General features: G+C 36.2%; 1 protein-coding gene across 1 annotated transcript; it reads left to right on the top strand.

Annotated features, from left to right (window-relative positions):
* Positions 1-1,728: 1,728 nt before the first annotated feature.
* On the top strand, positions 1,729-4,535 carry LOC120178809 (U-box domain-containing protein 11-like). The gene is made up of 4 exons (XM_039184590.1): positions 1,729-2,167; positions 2,545-2,661; positions 2,741-3,142; positions 3,268-4,535. The coding sequence occupies exons 1-4, from the start codon at positions 1,835-1,837 to the stop codon at positions 4,336-4,338; spliced, it is 1,923 nt and encodes a 640-aa protein (XP_039040521.1). The 5' UTR covers positions 1,729-1,834; the 3' UTR covers positions 4,339-4,535.
* Positions 4,536-18,263: the final 13,728 nt, after the last annotated feature.

Genomic DNA, 18,263 nt, shown 5'->3' with positions numbered 1-18,263 from the left:
CGGTCACAAACTCATTCCAACATATAAAAACAAGTTGAGAACACTTGAAGAAGGTTACAACACCTATCCAAACAATAGAGATCAAGAGAAAAACTTTTTCTCTCTTTATTTTTTCCTTTTCTCTTGTACATAAGTGTGATTGAGCTTATTACAAATCTTTTAACTGTTTTCTTGTGAGCTTAATTCTTGTAAACACCTACCTTTGTGAGGTTTTCTTGTTTACATATTTCAACCTTTATATAAGGGAATGGTTTTAGTTTAGACATTGAAAAACTAAGAGTTTTGTAAAGGTTATCTCTTTGTCCTTGAAAAAGAAAGAACAAATTAGACACTTTATAAATTAGGGATGAGTCTACAATAAATGTCATTTATCGATATGTATCACTAATGCTAGATACCGATATGTACCATTATTTTTTTATGTTTTAAAATTTTGAGGGATTTAAGTTGCAATTAATCCTTTTCAAGATAGTATTTCAATAATGGTGGGACTGTAACTGCCATTTCATTTTCAATCTATTTTGAATTTTAAATAGTATTTAAATAAAAATAGTATTTAGATAAATTATAATTATTAATTTAATTTAATAATGATAATATAAATTAATAGTGGCTTAAGGGTTTTTTTAAATTCCCAAAAAATTTACGCACTCTTTTTATTTTTCAACTGATCTTGTCTCTGTCGTTTAACTAATATACAACACAAAGATAATATTACTATTATAATAAAATAATAATCATATTTAAAAATATATTAATATTATGTATAATATATATATATATGGTAATAAAGTAATATTAACTATAATAAATATAAAAATATAATATTAACGATAATAATATAAATAAATATTCAATGCCATATTAAATACTAAAATAAAATAAATAAATGTTAAATAAAGCTTCTACTAAAGAAAAGAACAAAATTCAAATTAATTCCACTAACATAATTCTTAGACAATCCGCGCATTACCAATCTTTATTTTGTTGCCAATAAAAAACAGTTGGATCATTCTCCATTTTTTTCCAATTCATGACTATATGAAGCTTACAATAAAAAATGAATAATATTAAGATACACAACAATAAAAAGTAACTATTATTATATTTTACATATTAGGTGTCTTAAATATGTCGCCTTCTTCGTATGTGTCGGGCATGCACATAACTATTTTTTTATAATTGAAGAGCATCAATATGTTCCTTGTCATGATCAGAAAGCTTATTTAGAGAACATGCTTGAGTTTTATTTGAGTCTAATATTACATATTTATCTACTCCATAATATAACATATTTGAGGGGTTAGATGATGAACTTTGACTGAATTTAGGGTCAATTTGATATTTTATCTGAACTTAATGGGTTAAATTAACATTCTATGTAAAGTCTATTGTCAAATTATATTTTACCTAAAATGCATGAATCAAGTTAAAACTTAACTAATTCTTACTAACATGACACGTCATAGACTAAAGGGAGTTAACGGATTATTGACAAAAATTATGGCAGATCGAAAACTAAAGTGACCAAAATATAAGTTTTTTAAAATCGGTTACCAATAAGACATGCCAAAAACGATAGTATCACCAGTGTAGTTTACTCTAATTTTAAATGCAATATAAAAATAAAAATAAAAATAAATTTATCTCTTGAAAATGCTGTAAATCTCTTTCCTTTGTGTTAATAACTAAAACCAAATTACCATTAATGTTATTTCTATCGTTTAACTGCGAGAGTGCAGCTCTCGCGATTCCGTCAATCCTTTGTCTTTGAAAGCTCTCTTTTCTCTTACACGTCTCTTTCCGAACAGAAGCCAACGCCAGGCTTTCTCAAATGGCCGGCGGAGCCGCCTTCCCTCAAGACGGCGGCGCCTCTCCCGTCTTCTTGCTCCGCCTTGTCCTCGAAATCGTCTCCGCCAATGCAGCCGACGGAACTCACGCCGCCCATTCCCTCTTTAATAAGGATTGCACGGATCTGGTTAGGAGGATTGCTCTGTTCACGCATTTGCTCGAGGAAATCAGAGATTCTTGTGGATCCTCTGATAATTACCATGCGAGTGCTTCCTCTTCCTCTGCTTCTTCATGGTCGGCGGATCTGGCCGTGGCTCTCCACGCGGCTAAACGTCTTGTGTCCGTTGCCTCCGCCTTCAATTCCGATAATTCCTCCGTAAATAACTCATCTCTCTCTCTCTCTCTCCTTTTTTGTAATGAGTGATATAATTGGATTAATTGATTCTCGAAGTTTTTTTAATCAATGTTGATATGTTGTCATGCTTGTTATTTTTCCATTTTAATAGTAACAATACGCTTCATTTTGGATTATACTGATTAGGTCAATTGTTATGCGAAATTGATAGACTTTGACACTTTTCCTCCTTCCATGTCAATTGCTTTAACTTTGATAGATAGCTCCACTTTTGCAGGGATTTTTTTTTTGTTGAGGAAAGCACAGATGTTGCTGGATTTTTATTGTTGATATGCATATTTCTTCTTAATATGTTTTGTTCTAGTATGACTCTAAAATTTTTTGTATCTTGATTCAAGGATGGAGTTGCCAAAAGATTGTCTTTCCAATTCCAATGTGTTACATGGAAGTTGGAGAAAGCTTTAGGGAAAATCCCATATGATCAATATCAAATCTCTGAGGAGGTTCAAGAACAGGTTTAGCTCCAGAATTTAAATGTTTCTGCATTTTTCCCATATATTCACTTGCATTTTTAACACTGAAGTCCTTTTTCAGGTATCATTGGTAAGAGCACAATTGAGAAGAGCAACAGAAAGATACGGGTCTTTGAATTTGAGAGAAGTTTCAAATGCATTGTCCCAGCGTCTGGAAAAACATTGTGGGTGTACCAACAGTGAAATTTCTGCAAACCTGGATAGTGTTTCAGAAAACCGGGGTATGATGAGTAAAAGATGTGATGCAGATCCGAAGATTAAGATATTGGAAAGAGAGAAGAGCTCTTTGACCTATTCTGAGGTTTCCCTATTGGATGAAATTGATCTCAATGGGCTAGATACTGTAGCCAATAAGTTTCCTAAAGAAACAAAGAAGCCTGATGCACTAGTAATTCCTGAAGATTTTCTATGCCCTATATCTTTGGAACTAATGAGGGATCCGGTGATTGTGTCCACAGGACAGGTAATATGCTCTCCGCCTCACCCAACTACTACTTACATTTCGGTTTCTTTTTCTGTAGTCAGCCTTTGCCTTTTTCTATGTCTTTTGATCTTGCCCATTGATTCAGCATTATCTTGATTTTACAGACATATGAGAGGTCTTACATTCAAAGATGGATAGATTGTGGCAATTCAACATGTCCAAAAACTCAGCAGAAGCTGACAAAATTAACTCTAACGCCTAATTATGTTTTGAGAAGTCTGATAACACAGTGGTGTGCTACACATAACATCGAGCAGCCAAGTGGATTAACAAATGGTCGGCTTAAAAAGAGCGACGGTTCTTTACACGATGTTAGTGGTGACATGGCAGCCATCCAAGCTCTGGTCTGTAAATTATCAAGCCGGTGCTTCAAGGAACGTAGGGCTGCTGTGGCTGAACTCCGGTCATTATCTAAAAGAAGCACAGATAATAGGATATTAATTGCCGATGCAGGAGCGATACCTGTTCTGGTCAACCATTTAACAACAGATGATGTGTCATTACAAGAAAATGCAGTGACTTCAATTCTTAACCTTTCCATATATGAAAATAACAAGTCTCTTATTATGCTTGCTGGTGCCGTTCCTTCGATTGTTCAAGTTCTCAGAGCTGGAAGCATGGAAGCAAGAGAGAATGCAGCAGCAACCCTTTTTAGTTTGTCATTCGTGGATGAGAACAAAATAATAATCGGTGCATCTGGGGCAATACCTGCTTTGGTAGATTTGCTACAAAAAGGGAGTGCTAGAGGGAAGAAAGATGCTGCAACTGCTCTGTTCAATCTATGCATCTATCAGGGGAACAAAGGCAGGGCTGTGAGAGCCGGAATTGTAACAGCGCTGCTGAAAATGCTTACGGATTCGGGGAATTGTATGGTTGATGAGGCTCTAACAATACTTTCAGTTCTTGCTAGCAACCACGATGCTAAGGCTGCTATCATAAATGCTAGTACCATACCTGTTTTAATCGATCTTTTAAGAACAGGTTTGCCCCGCACCAAAGAGAATGCATCTGCGGTTTTGCTGGTGTTGTGTAAAAGAGACACAGAGAGTCTTTCCTGCCTAAGTCGGCTTGGAGCCGCCATTCCCTTGACGGAGCTTACAAAAAGTGGTACAGAGAGGGCCAAGCGAAAGGCTAGTACATTGTTGGAACATCTTTGCAGATTACAGCAGCAGTGATCGTTATGATCGCACTAGACAGTATGTTATTCTATTTATTAATTTATTTCCGATCGACTCTAATATTTCGACAGAGTTACCATTATATTACTTTCAGACATGAGAATTAGGGAGATGAGCATGAGATACAAAGTCATTCTCATTGCTCTCGCTACTTATTCATTTCTTTCATTGATGAGTTACCATTTCTCTCTCTGATTTCTCTTGCTAGTAAACTTGTATTGGGTTTTAAGATAAGATTATCCCATGATAAACAAAGTAGCAAACAAAAGCATTTTTTTTTAAATAAAAAAGTAAAATGTTTCTATTAAAGTTTGTTATGTTTGTTATTACTATAGACTATGTAAGTCCACACTCTGTATTGAACTAATAAGAAATGAACCACCTAACATCAGAAATATTCTTAACCGGAGATGGGCCCCTAATGTCACAATGGATAAGAGAGAACGACTGAGATGGTTTATATGAAGATGGAGGATAGGGATTGCGTTTTGCTAACTCACATATGTCACAATGAAAAGAGGATAGATTTTGATTAAAAAATAATTTTGGAAACAAGCGTTTTAAATGATGGAAACTAGGATAACCAAGGCGAAAGTGCCATAACAGGATGTCATTTGAGTTTAAACTAGACATTAGGGAAGAAAAACAAACAATATTGTTGGTGCAAATCGATAGGGCTTGTCTTTTAGGAGGAGATTGACCTTCAAGAATGTAAAGTCCACCACACAGATCAGCATTGCCAATCACCTTCTCCGAGTCCAGTTCCTGAAAAACACAACCAACAAAACTGAATTAGTACGACAATGAAGATCAAGGCACAATCAACTAACATATAACAAATTGCACTGAAGATTTGGAACATAGAGAGCATTTTGAAGCATAAGATCACTGTTAAGAAACTCGGATCCAACACCGTGAACAGCAACTAAAGTTCCATCAGCAGTCTTCACCATGGTATTATATTGCGGCCACAACGCATTGTAACACGTTACGCAACGTCCGTGTAACAACCGCATCGTAACAGTTTTGAATGCCACCGCGACGCAATATTATAGCAATGCAACCGCCCGTGACAGCAGCAACACGTTACGTAACGTCCGCATTATACTATGGTCTTCACATGTCTTTGAATGATTGGCTGTGAAATCGTTTGAAATTGGCTATGGTTTCCTGTCATATGATCAATAGCACCAGAGTTGACTATCCATGAAAGTAGCGTAGAATTTGAGTAAAACGTGAAGTTATCAAACTGTGTTGTAGATGCAGAATTGGTTTCAACTGAAGAGAGTGTCTGCCGAATTGATTTTTTGAGATCCGCGAGCTGCTACGAATTGAAGGTAGCTGAATTTTCTGCAATGACTGAATTTTCTACGTTGGCTGAATTTTCTGCAATGACTGAATTTTCTACGGTGGCTGAATTTTCTGAAATGTCCAAGGAAGAAGAAGACTCAGCCAGGCCAGTGTTTACTTTCATAGAAGTGACAACCATCGTGAAGGGATTTTTTAAGTGGGAAAGTACCAAGCTGATACCATGTAGTTTCTGGAGAAATAGAATTCTGATTTCTATTTCATAAGTTTGGTTACAAGAAAGAAGAAAGTCCCCATCCTTTTAAAGACCTTGTACAAGTAGTTTAACCTAATTCAAATTCTATTTAAAATTTAAATTAGAGATAAACTGAAAAAATATATCCTAAACTAACTAAAAAACTATCTACAAAATAAAATAAATTTTATTTACAATCTACACAAGGGGTTCACGTGCAGTTATCATAAATGCATGAACATCAAACCCTAACTGACTAAACCTCTTAACTACTACGCAAAGTCAAAGCACACCAAGTGCCTTATTCATTCAACATTCCTTTCTTCCCTTTTTTTATTCGCACAACTAGACACAGACTATGTCCTTGAAAACTTCAAAAGTTGCCTTCATTAATGGTATAGTCAAACCATTAGCAAACTGATGCTAAGCAAGCACATAGTTGACGCGAAGCACATCGACGACCACCTTTTCTCGTACAAAGTGTATATCCAGATCAACGTGTTTGGTGTGAGCATGATAGATTGGGTTTGCAGTCATGGCAGTGCCACTTGTGTTATCACACCACATGTCCAGAACAGTGCCAGACTACAACCCTAAGTCACCAAGCAGCGTAGCAACCCACGTCACCTCTGCCTCAGCATCAACAACACTTATATACTCGGCCTCCATGGTTGAACGGGATACGATTTTCTACTTCTTTGTTGCCCATGCAACAAGACAATAACTAACAACAACACCATAACCAGACACAGAGTTGCGATCTTCAACACTGCCCACCCAATCTACATCAGCAAATGCTACCAAAGCCGAGCCAGTCTTCGACTGAGCAAACGTTAGCCCGTGATTGACTATTTCAGTAAGGTCTCGAAGAACACGCTTGACACCAACAAGATGTGACTCACATTGAGTATGGATAAATTGAGCCACCTTGCTCACACTAAAAGAGATATTAGGTCGAGTGTGACATAGGTACAACAAGCTCCTCACAATACTTCGATATTCACGTGGATATTACAATAACTTACCTACTGTGTTAGTTAATTTCAAGTTCACAGCCATTGAAGTAGGAACAGGTGTAGATTCCAACATGTTTGTCTTAGTCAACAGCTCTAACAATAACTTTTTCTAGCTAAGGGATATAACTCCATCACTCCTCCGAACCTGAATCCCAAGAAGTAATTCAATTCACCTAGATCATTGAGAGAGAATTGTTCATGTAGCAATTTCACTAACCTTTCAATCTCAGCATCAGACTGCCCAATAAATATAATGTCATGGACATAGACCAATATGTATGTATGCATGACATCCATCTCCTTCACGAATAGGGACGTATCAGCCTTAGACTCATGAAACCCTTGTTGGAAATGAAACACTCACACAAACAACTTTTATTGAAACTCAAACAAATATTACAAGAGCACTCTCACTCAAAAACAAGATACTACAACTCACTCTTATAAGACTTTGTTTCTTCACTCACTTAGAAGCTCTTAATTTTTCTTGATTCATAAACTAAAATGGGGAAGGGTATTTATACTACTTAAGAACAATCCTACACTACACAAATAAACTAATTTAAACCATTTAAAAATGAGACACATACCTAACTCTCACCTAAATTTCATACCTAACTTTCACCTAACTAATTTGATGTAAGCAATGACATCAAATTAGTTTGGGTTTGGGTTTAGGCTCCCATAATGGATCAAGTTTATGATTCAACACTCCCTTAAACTTGATTTTGTGAACCCTAGTAAGTTCCTTAATCTTATGAAGTCTTCGCTATTCAGTGGCTTAGTAAAAATATCGACAACTTGATCTTGTGACTTCACGTATTCAACTTCTACATCGTTTCTTGCAACACACTCCCTTATATAGTGGTAGCGAATATCGATGTGCTTACTTCGATCATGGAATACTGGATTCTTTGCTAAGGCAATGGCTGACTTGTTGTCGACACAAACCTTGGTAGGTTCTTCTTGTATAAAACATATCTCCTTCAATAGATTTCTAAGCCAAATTGCATGACAAACGCATGAGGCAGCAGCAACATATTCCGCTTCACAAGTGGACAATGTGACAATCGGTTGTGTCTTTGACATCCATGTGAAAGCAGTATCTCCCATGAAAAATACAAATCTAGTAGTGCTCCTTCGATTATCTATATCTCCACCCCAATCACTATCGCTATATCCAACAAGCTTGTAATAATTAGAAACTGAATAGAACAAGCCAAAGTCAATTGTACCTTTCAGATAGCGAAGAATTCTCTTTGCGGATTTAAAATGGGTAGTTATTAGAGATTCCATGTAGCGACTAACCAATCCAACTGCGTAAAGAATATCATGCCTCGTGCAAGTTAAATAGCGTAGACTTCCCACCAAACTTTTTAAGAATGTTGGATCTACACTTTCTCCTTCTTCATGTTTGGACATCTTGATCCCGTATTCTTTCGGTGTCCTTATTGGCTTACAGTTCTCCATCTTGAACTTCTTCAGGATCTCCTTTGCATAGCTTTCATGTGAAATGAAAATTTCACCCTTTTGTTGCTTAACTTCAATGCCAAGGTAGTATGTCATGAGCCTCATGTTTGTCATCTTAAATTCTTTCATTATCATATTCTTGGATTTATTAAACATGTTTGAGTTGCTTCCGGTGAAGATCAAATCGTCCACGTATAGACACACGATCATAATATCTCCATCTTTGATCTTGATATATAGAATGTGCTCGTAGGGACATTTGTTGAAGCCATTCTCTTGGAAATACTTGTCGTTTCGGCTATTCCATGCCCTTGGTGCTTGTTTTAGCCCGTAAAGAGCATTCTTCAACTTCAACACCTTGTTTTCGTTCCCTTTGACTTCATAGCCTGATGGTTGTTGAATGTAAACTTCCTCTTAAAGAACTCCATTTAGGAATGCAGACTTTACATACATCTGCTGTATCTTCCACTTGTTTTGAGCTGCCAAAGAAATGATTAGTCTGATAGTCTCCAATCGAGCAACAGGAGCAAATACCTCATAATAGTCAATTCCAACCTTTTGACTATAACCTTTAGCAACTAGCCTCGCCTTGTGCCTTTCAATCTGTCCTTTGGCGTTTTGCTTTGTTTTGTACACCCATTTGACACCTATCGCCTTATTTCCATTGGGAAGTGAGGTAAGTTCTCATGTGTCATTCTTCTCGATGGCCTTGATTTCTTCTTCCATCGTATCTCTCCATTTCTTTTCTTGTACTGCTTCTTGAAAGCTCATTGGTTCATAATCGACAAACAGATAAAATAATGTAATATTATATTGTCGTTCAGTTACATCATAGAGATCTCTAAGGCTTCTTGCACGTTGCACAACTCTTTCACTTTGACTCCCACTTGACGATGACGAATGTGATGAGTCTCCTTGAGTGGTTGATGTTGGTGAAGTGTGTGGAGTTTCAATCTCTTGTAGAGGTTCACCTAGTTGTTCCCTCATTGTCTGCTCATATTCTTCAAACTGAGGAAAGAAATTGATGCCACTTTGTTGGAAATGAAACACTCACACAAACAACTTTTATTGAAACTCAAACAAATATTACAAGAGCACTCTCACTCAAAAACAAGATACTACAACTCACTCTTATAAGACTTTGTTCTTCACTCACTTAGAAGCTCTTAATTTTTCTTGATGCATAAACTAAAATGGGGAGGGGTATTTATACTACTTAAGAACAATCCTACACCACACAAATAAACTAATTTAAACCATTTAAAAATGAGACACATACCTAACTCTCACCTAACTTTCACCTAACTAATTTGATGTAAGCAATGGCATCAAATTAGTTTGGGTTGGGGTTTAGGCTCCCATAATGGATCAAGTTTATGATCCAACAACCTTAACTGCAACACACTCATCTTAAGCTTAGCATGCTAGTTTCGGGGTGCCTATCGAACACTATGCAATGCCTTTTGCAATCTATAAACAAGTTTGGTGCCATTAGCTGTACACTATTCATATCCAAGAGGTTGTTGCATAAACACTTCCTCACTTAACTCACAGTTGAGGCAGAAGTTATTGACGCCCACTTACCAAAGTGCTCAGTTGTTAGTTACATTTAGACTCAACGCGATATTGAGAGTTGATAACTTAACCACTGGACTGAATGTGTCACCAAAATCTTGACATGGTATTTAATAGTAGTCTTTAGCCACGAGTTGGGCCTTATAATGCAGGACAGAGCCATCTGGATTTTGTTTAAGCTTAAATAACCATTTACAACCTAGAACAGTCATCCTAGTAGACAGCTTGAATAATTCCCAAGTATGATTCCGTTGTAGAGCATCGAATATTGCCTGCACGACTGCCTTCCATTTAGGAGATTTCATCACTTAATGAACAATAGTGGGAAATTTGTTATCAAAGTAGCTTATTTATGCTTTTGGTTTGAGTACACCACACTTGCTCTGAGTTAACATTGATGTTGGTTTGCATGAACCGAAACACTAGGACCACTGTCAGTCTTTTGTTGAGCATGAACCTCATTACTCTCAACATCTTGCAGATCATCATCGCAAGAGGCCTCGGGTTCATCTAAGGGAAAAAGGAATTACTAGTAGACAACATATGCTTGACTTCATGATCAAGTAGCATATCAACCAGACTCTCATTCTGACTACTCTGACCTGTCAACTATTGATGAGCATTGACCGTTCTTGTGTTTCCTGCATCAGGACCATTCAACTGAAGCTTATGAACATCAACAACAATTTCAATGGGATTTACCTAAAAAGCAGGAGCTTGAGGAATATCACCCTGACTACATGTTTCTGCAAAAGGAAAAATATCCTTATCGAACACCACAAGCCTAGTGATATATACACGACTGACTTTGGCAAGACAATGAAAGCCTTTATGTGGAAGACTATATCCCAAGAAAGTACAGGGTTGTGACTGAAACTCGAGTTTGTGTGTCTGAAACAGCCTAAGGTAAGGAAAACATTTGCAACCAAGCACCCTCATTGTGTTGAGATCAGGAGTTCTGCCAAACAACATATCAAAGGGTGAAACACCTTGTAACACCCTTGTAGGTAACATGTTAATTAGGTGGACGGCTATAGTCACGGTATAAGCCCAAAACTACAGGGGCATCAATGCTTAAGCAAGTAGCACAAGAGTAAACTCAACCATATGACGATGCTTTCATTCCACGACCTCGTTTTTCTATGAGGTGTATGGACATGAAACCTTATGCACAACTCTTACTTTTCTCAGCAAAGAGGACAAGCTTCTGAATTCTCCTCCCCAATCACTTTAGAGAGTCTTAATCTTGTGACCAAACTGTGTCTTCACCATTTGCTGAAACAGTTCGAACGTTGTGATGGTTTGAGCTTTACTCTTTAATAAGTATAACCACGTGTGCCTAGTGCAGGCATCCACAAATATAATAGTTTCTATATCCATCGGAGGAGACATGAGGAGGACCCCATAAATCAGAACAAACTAGCTGATCATAAACATATTTGAATCAAGAAACGGAAACTTATGACTTTTTCCCATGTGGCAAGCAATGCACTTTTTATTAACACCATTCATAATTTTTACATCGAAATGTTTACACATCTTAACTAGTGTATCAAAGGCGGGGTGTCCAAAGCACCTATGCCACAACTCAGTCAACTACAATGAGGTACCTACATCCACATAATTGACCTCAACCATACCATTCTTTGCAGGCTCTTGAGACACCTCAAAGGTAGGGGTGTGCAAAAATATATGATCCGAACAATCCAATCTGTTTATCCGGTGATCCGATCTGAATTTTCGAATATCCAATCCGATTTTTTAATTTAGATTATTCGGATCGGATATCCGAAAATAAAACCAGATAATCGGATCGGATACGGATCGAAAAATTCTTATTTCATATTATCCGAATATCCGAAAAAATAGATGAACCTTTAGCCCTAACCCAGTAGCCCAATCTTTATGGGTTTAACATTGATATTAATATTGGATTGAGCGTTTAAGCTGGACCTAATGTTTGTTTTATTTGGTACGTCCTTCACCTTTCTTTTTTTCAGGTATATATTTTTTTTACTTCTTAAATATCAATTTAGATCTAATATAATTTATATCTTATATTTAATTTAAACAGTTTAGATTTAAGCGTTAAAAATATTAATAAAATTAAATATGTATATTTCTTTTTTTTTTAATTAACATGTACTTTTATTTTAATTAACATTCACCGATTCACATTATATTAAAATTTTCATTTTTTTAATATAATTTACATACTGTGAAATTTGATAGGCTTTTTTTTAATGAAAAGGGGAAATCAAACTAACAATGTAAGTAAAATGCAGCTTCACAGTGAGTTTCAATCTCCAGTCAGTTTTATTTGATCGATTTTATTTAATATTTAATTCAAATAATTGAATACAAGATTTTAAGAAGATTAATTAAAAATATTATCTAATATTTACTGTAATCAAAATATAATATATATTTATATTATATATAAGCTTTAATACTGTAAATATTAATTAAAAAAATTAATGTATTCGGATATCCAGTTATTTCGGATCGGAAATCCAGTTATTTCGGATCGGATTCGGATCATGATTTTAGTTATCTGAAATTTTAGATATTTGAATTTTCGTATCAAATCGGATCCGATATCCTAGTTTGCACACCCCTACTCAAAGGTGTAAAGACCATCACTCTCTTCTCCTCGAAGCAATACCTTACCATAAACTTCCTCACGAACACATCATTCCTTGGCATGGAATTCAAAAAAAAAAACATTGTTATCCCTAACAAGCTTAGAGACGGATGATAAATTCTTTGTTAGTTTGGGAACATACAAACATATAAAGGAACACCATTCCCAACCAAGAGTTTACCTGGACCATCATACTCAGTCATGTGATTGACATTGGTAGCATCAGGCGTTATGTGATACGTTGCACCAGAGTCAACCACTCATTGTTCGCGTGTAGTAGTTGCCACATTCACCTGAGGTTGACTAAGTGCCCTAGTTTGCCACATAGTTAACATTGCACGCGGGGTTGACCACGACCTTTCCCATTATTACTTCTATCGGACGAGAAGTATTGTGATTATATCTACCACTTGCCACATTGCTTCCTTGTGCAAGATATGCACTCGTTGGAGATCTTCAACCTGAGCATCGAAGCTGCTAGTTGAGTTTCAGCATCAAGAAGAATGGTGGACGTATCGGAGGAGAAACAGTTCAGGAGAAATTCCGAGGATGCAGACAGCCAGTTATGGTGTGTGGGGAATTTATCTAGGGGCAGCTTTTTGTCGGGTGATGAAGGGGTGGAAAGGAATATAGGGGAGGATACAATTATGGGTCTGAGGTGTAGTGGGGCTGGCTCAGGGAAGTTTCATGTGCATATTGAGAATGCAGTGGAACGCGAGGAAGTATTGGCCCATGTGGAGAAACAGGTAGAAGATGGCATTAGGGAATCGTGTGAGACTGCTAGTGCTTTTAGGGAATTGGAGGAAGATTCAAAAGAACTGCCCTTTCTGGATGGTCGTCTGGAGCATAAAGTGATGGAGGATGCTTTTAATATGGATGTTACTTACACGTGTGTTCCCAAAAGCCCCATGGGTGCCGAAGTACATCAGGGCGGGGTTGGGGTAGACCAGTTTGTTGGAAAGTCGAATACTAGAATAGAATGTGAGGATGTTTCGAGAAACGATCTTCCCTCGTCCAATCCTATGCAGTTTGGGAAAGTAAAGGGGAGGAGAAATAAAAAATATAGTTCTCTCAATATTATTCAAGAGAAGTTTTTATATCCTAAAAGAAAGAATAGAAATTGTCGTAGGAAGAAAATTCTGAAGAAGGTGCAGCGGGAGGAAGAGTTGACTGAACTCGAAGACAGATCCATGTCTGACTCTGATTTACATGCAACGTGGCAGAGACGAAGAAAGGAAGCCAAAGAAACTCTGCAGGTTGGAAAAGAACTGGGCATTGTGTTTAAAGGTTCAGAAGAGGCTTTGATTCGGGAAATTGTCGCATTGGATTAATTGGAAGATGGGTCAACTTCACTATCTTTTGAATTCTAGTAGTGACCAGAGGAATCAGGTTTTGTGATGAGGATTTTTTCTTGAGACTTAGCTGATCTTGTAGTCTTTGATGAAATTTGGTTTTGTTTCACTAGATGCTATGGAGTAAGTAAATTTAAAGCGGGTGGTCTATAGGGGATTGTGGATCACGTATCTTTTTATGCTACTGGTTTTGGGGGTTGATGATCAAGCCTTTTGAAGTCAAATTTGCGTGTAGGTGATAGCCTGGTTATGTGGGTGTAATTGTTCAAGGAGTCTGCGCATTCTCGTTTTGTCTGCTGCTTTGTTGGGAGAGTGTGTTTGGCAAAGAGTGGTGTTGCTAGTCTCTTGATAGACGAGTTATGGAGATCAGAAGAATCGACATAGTCTACTATGACGACAATCAGATGAATGATGATGTAGTTCAAATTTTTAGAGAGTTTTTGAATGCCATTCGTGTTTGTTCATTCCTGCCTGTTTCATCTTTGGGTCTGGAATGGAACTGAGGGTGTTGCTTCTGTTTGCAAGATGATTGGATTTTGCTGGACTCTGATGGTTCGTCGAAAGTCAGAAAGCCTGTGACCTGATGCTGCAATCAAACAAATTTATATGTGTGTTAATACATATATTTTAGTGTTCATCATTCGGGAAGAGTTTCGCTGACACTTGGAGCGTGAGGATCTAGTAATAGAAACTAAAATGCTTTGGGATTTGTTGGAAATGGAGAAGGATGTTGTGCGCCATAATTCCAGAATGATCTGGTTGTTAAATGGGGATGAGAACTCGGCCTGTTATCGTAGAGCAGACAAACTTCAGAGAAAAAAAATAATTACTATCGCTGTTGTGTTAGTACTATTTGCTGCTATATTAATTCTGTCGGATAGGGATGGTCAGAAGCAAGGATGTTGCTGGATTTTCATTTTCATCAGATGGTTTCTACTCACAAAAGGTTGTTGTTAGTTCGCTATTATTGGTGACTGCTTAGTCTTGATCTATGTTCGGATATATTGTGAAATTAGATATTGGGATTATTGTGGAGGGGCCATTGCCTGCTTTGATGTTTTCGTTTTGTAAGCGTTTGTGGTCTTGTACTTAGTACCTTGTTAAGAGTACTCTTTTCCTCCAATTAAGTTTAGAGAAGTTTTTAACGAAACTCTTGATGATGGTTTGTTTAATTAATAAAAATTCATCTTGACGAGCAAAAAAAAAAAAAAACAAGCATGCTACGGATGCTATCAAATGAAAGTGATTCCCTTATGGCTGTAATAACCGCTACAAAGGGTTAATACTCATGTGGTAACCCTTTTAGAATGCTAGCTGTGTGTTCAACAATCGAGATAGAAATGCCACAGGAGGCCAACGCATCAGTTACCTCCTTGACCCCAGTCAAATACATTCTCATACTATCATTACCCTTCTTCAAATACTGCAACTTGTAATATAAGCTCAGAAAAGAATTGTAAGATTGTATCCCAAACAACAGTAGTTGTCTCAGCGTCAAAAAACTGAGAAAGAAGATGGAGACTAACCGTCGATAACATCCAAGACGTGAGAGTGCTATCTTGAGCAAGATACTTTTGATGGGCTTCATTTGGCACCACCACACCGTTCTCGCTAACAAAAGTCGCAGATGGAGCCAACAACTAACCAGTTAACATGCCTTCAAGATGGTGACTTCTAACGGTGAGCAGAACCTATTGTTTCCACAACAGGAAGTTCAATTCATCAAGCACAACATTCACTCTTTTGTTGGTAAACACCTTCGTGTTGCTCGAAGAAAATTCCATTGACAGAGAAACTTCTTGTGCCATTACGAACCAAAGAACAGCAACAGAAGCTAATAACCACACTCCAGGATTCTAGCGAAAGATACCATGATGAAAAGTTAAAAAACGTATTGTAGAAGAACTGAACAAATGATTCAGTATAAACTTTATTGCTTTGATATCACTGATCACGAGGACATTTATACAAGGGATTCATGTGCAGCTATCATAACTGCATGAACAACAAACCCTGACTAAACCTCCTAATTGCTACGCATAGCCAGAGAACGTCACTTGTCTCATTCATTCAATAGTGAGATCGTTTCTAACTTCCCTTATTTTTAAAATTTAGTTTGTCATTCTGATAAGGGTATAAATGAACATAGCTTCCGATGAATTGTTCGTAAACCGTTCGTATAACGTTCATTTATATTTGTTTGTTAAGTTAAATAAACAAATATAAATAAATTTTTTATGTTCATTTAGTAAAGAAATGAACACGAACAAATGTGTATTCGGTTCATTTATGTTCACGAACAGACTCGTTTATCAGCTCATTTATGAGCTTATTTATCAACTCGTTTATTTATGTTCATGAACAAGCTCGTTTGCCCGATTCTCCTTTTCATTTTTTTACATTTTAAATATTGGCGAAGGTAGCGACTAAATTGAACACGTGATAAAAATTTAAATTTAAATTTAAATTGTGAATTTTAAAGAGTTTAAGAACTAGTAGCGTAAATTTACCATTTTTCTTTAGCTTGCAAATGAAAGAGTAAAACTAAAAATTGAGCATATAAACAATCGACAAACGGACACTAAATGAATGCTAAACAAACACTAAATGAACGTGTTTATAAACGCTAAATGAATATGTTCGTGAACATATAAACAAACACGTTCATGAAAAATAAATAATAAAACGAACACAAATATGATACTAAAAATTTAAACGAACACGAACCGAACATGGACACCTTCAAAAGTAAACAAACAAGCATGAGCATAATCTTGTTCGTTCAAACTTGGTTCATTTACACCACTAACCATGATGCAAGAGATGTATGCGAATCATGAACTCTGCGGAATGAATTTTTGTGTCTCGATTCATTTGGTTTGACTGACTTTGGATTTACAACTGTGATTTAAGTTTCTATTGCTCTGATTTAGGGTTGAGCCTTCATCGAGTCGAGCAGATTCTAGTAAAAAAATTGAGTTATTCTAATTGACGGGTACTATTTTATAACTCGAAGTTGACTTGAAATATTTTTTAAGTCGAGTCGAGTCGAATTTTCAAGTTTCTGTTTAAATTTAAAATATTTAAAATATTATAATATTATTTAATTTAAATTTAAATTTAAATGGTTTTTTTATAACCATATACAATACAAATATATTTCTTCAATTTTTTCATATGTGATATACATATATCACTCATACAACTCGATTTAAACTTGAAATTTTTTCGAGTCGAGTTATTGAAACTACAACTCGAAGTCGAGTTGAGCCGAGTCAAGAAAATTGATTTTTCGAGTCGAGCTTTAATCACTTCTTGTACCTAGTAAATGTGGCTTACTTAATCGACATAAAATGCTTTGATCTTCACTCTATACTTTTATCACTATGGATATCTATTCATAATATTGATGAAGTAGGCACTTGACTGAGTCCATGTTGTTTGTTGAAAGTTGTGACAAAGATTATCTGTTGAGTTTAGCTAGATCTGACTACTTTGTTGTTCTCATTTAGTTACTCTGTTTGAGATCACTTAGTTGATGAAAATCGCAACATCATTTCAATTGTTGTGTGAATTACTACTAGACAATCATACAATCTTGGTGATCACTTCTTCTTGTGAAGACGTTTACAGTTCGATTCACTTTGGTGGTTGTTGTTTGGTTCATTAACTTGTCAATGTGATATACTTGCGCATATGATATATTTATTTTCTAGAAGCATTAAAACCTTGGAATTCTCAAGATGAAAATCAAGCCAACAATTAGGACTAATAGGACTGGAAAGATGATAATGTCAAACTAAACATCAATAAAGATAATAATTATACAGGAGCAGTGTGATTCTAAATCTTAATTAAACAACCAAACACAATATTTACATGAACGAAACAAAAGCCACCCTTTCACACGTGCAGTTTGAATCTCCAAACCCTAAACCAGTTTCCCATGCCGTGATTGTCGTAAACCTTTCCCAACAAAAAACAATGATTTCACTGTGATATGTTAAATAATTTCCCCCCACATGTTACGGCCATCAATTTCGAAATTACCTAAATTCAATTTGAAAAATGCTTGTTGAATTGAATTCCAAACGTACGGTCCAATTAATGTTTGAAATCTGAACAAATGCTGAAATTTAGATAGCTATGTAATACAAAAAACATTTCATTGAAAGCAACATGTTACGTACTTTGTCAAACATTTGCTTTGTTCATATTTTCAACTGGTTTGCCCTCTCTTTTTGACCACTAATCCCTTATAGATATACATGTATGTGTATATGTATGTTCTTATCTTTTATTCTTACAGAACAATATTCATT

Source organism: Hibiscus syriacus, unplaced genomic scaffold (assembly GCF_006381635.1).
Source record: "Hibiscus syriacus cultivar Baekdansim isolate YM2019G1 unplaced genomic scaffold, ASM638163v2 tig00112383_pilon, whole genome shotgun sequence".
Lineage (NCBI taxonomy): Eukaryota > Viridiplantae > Streptophyta > Magnoliopsida > Malvales > Malvaceae > Hibiscus > Hibiscus syriacus.
Note: the sequence above shows the minus strand (reverse complement) of the source record. Positions and strands in the feature narration are given on the sequence as shown.

Coding starts and splice junctions, on each gene's coding strand:
- LOC120178809 (XM_039184590.1), top strand. CDS start 1,835: ATGGCCGGCGGAGCCGCCTTCCCTCAAGACGGCGGCGCCTCTCCCGTC. Junction 2,662..2,740: donor CTGAGGAGGTTCAAGAACAG/GTTTAGCTCCAG, acceptor GTCCTTTTTCAG/GTATCATTGGTAAGAGCACA. Junction 3,143..3,267: donor TGATTGTGTCCACAGGACAG/GTAATATGCTCT, acceptor TTGATTTTACAG/ACATATGAGAGGTCTTACAT.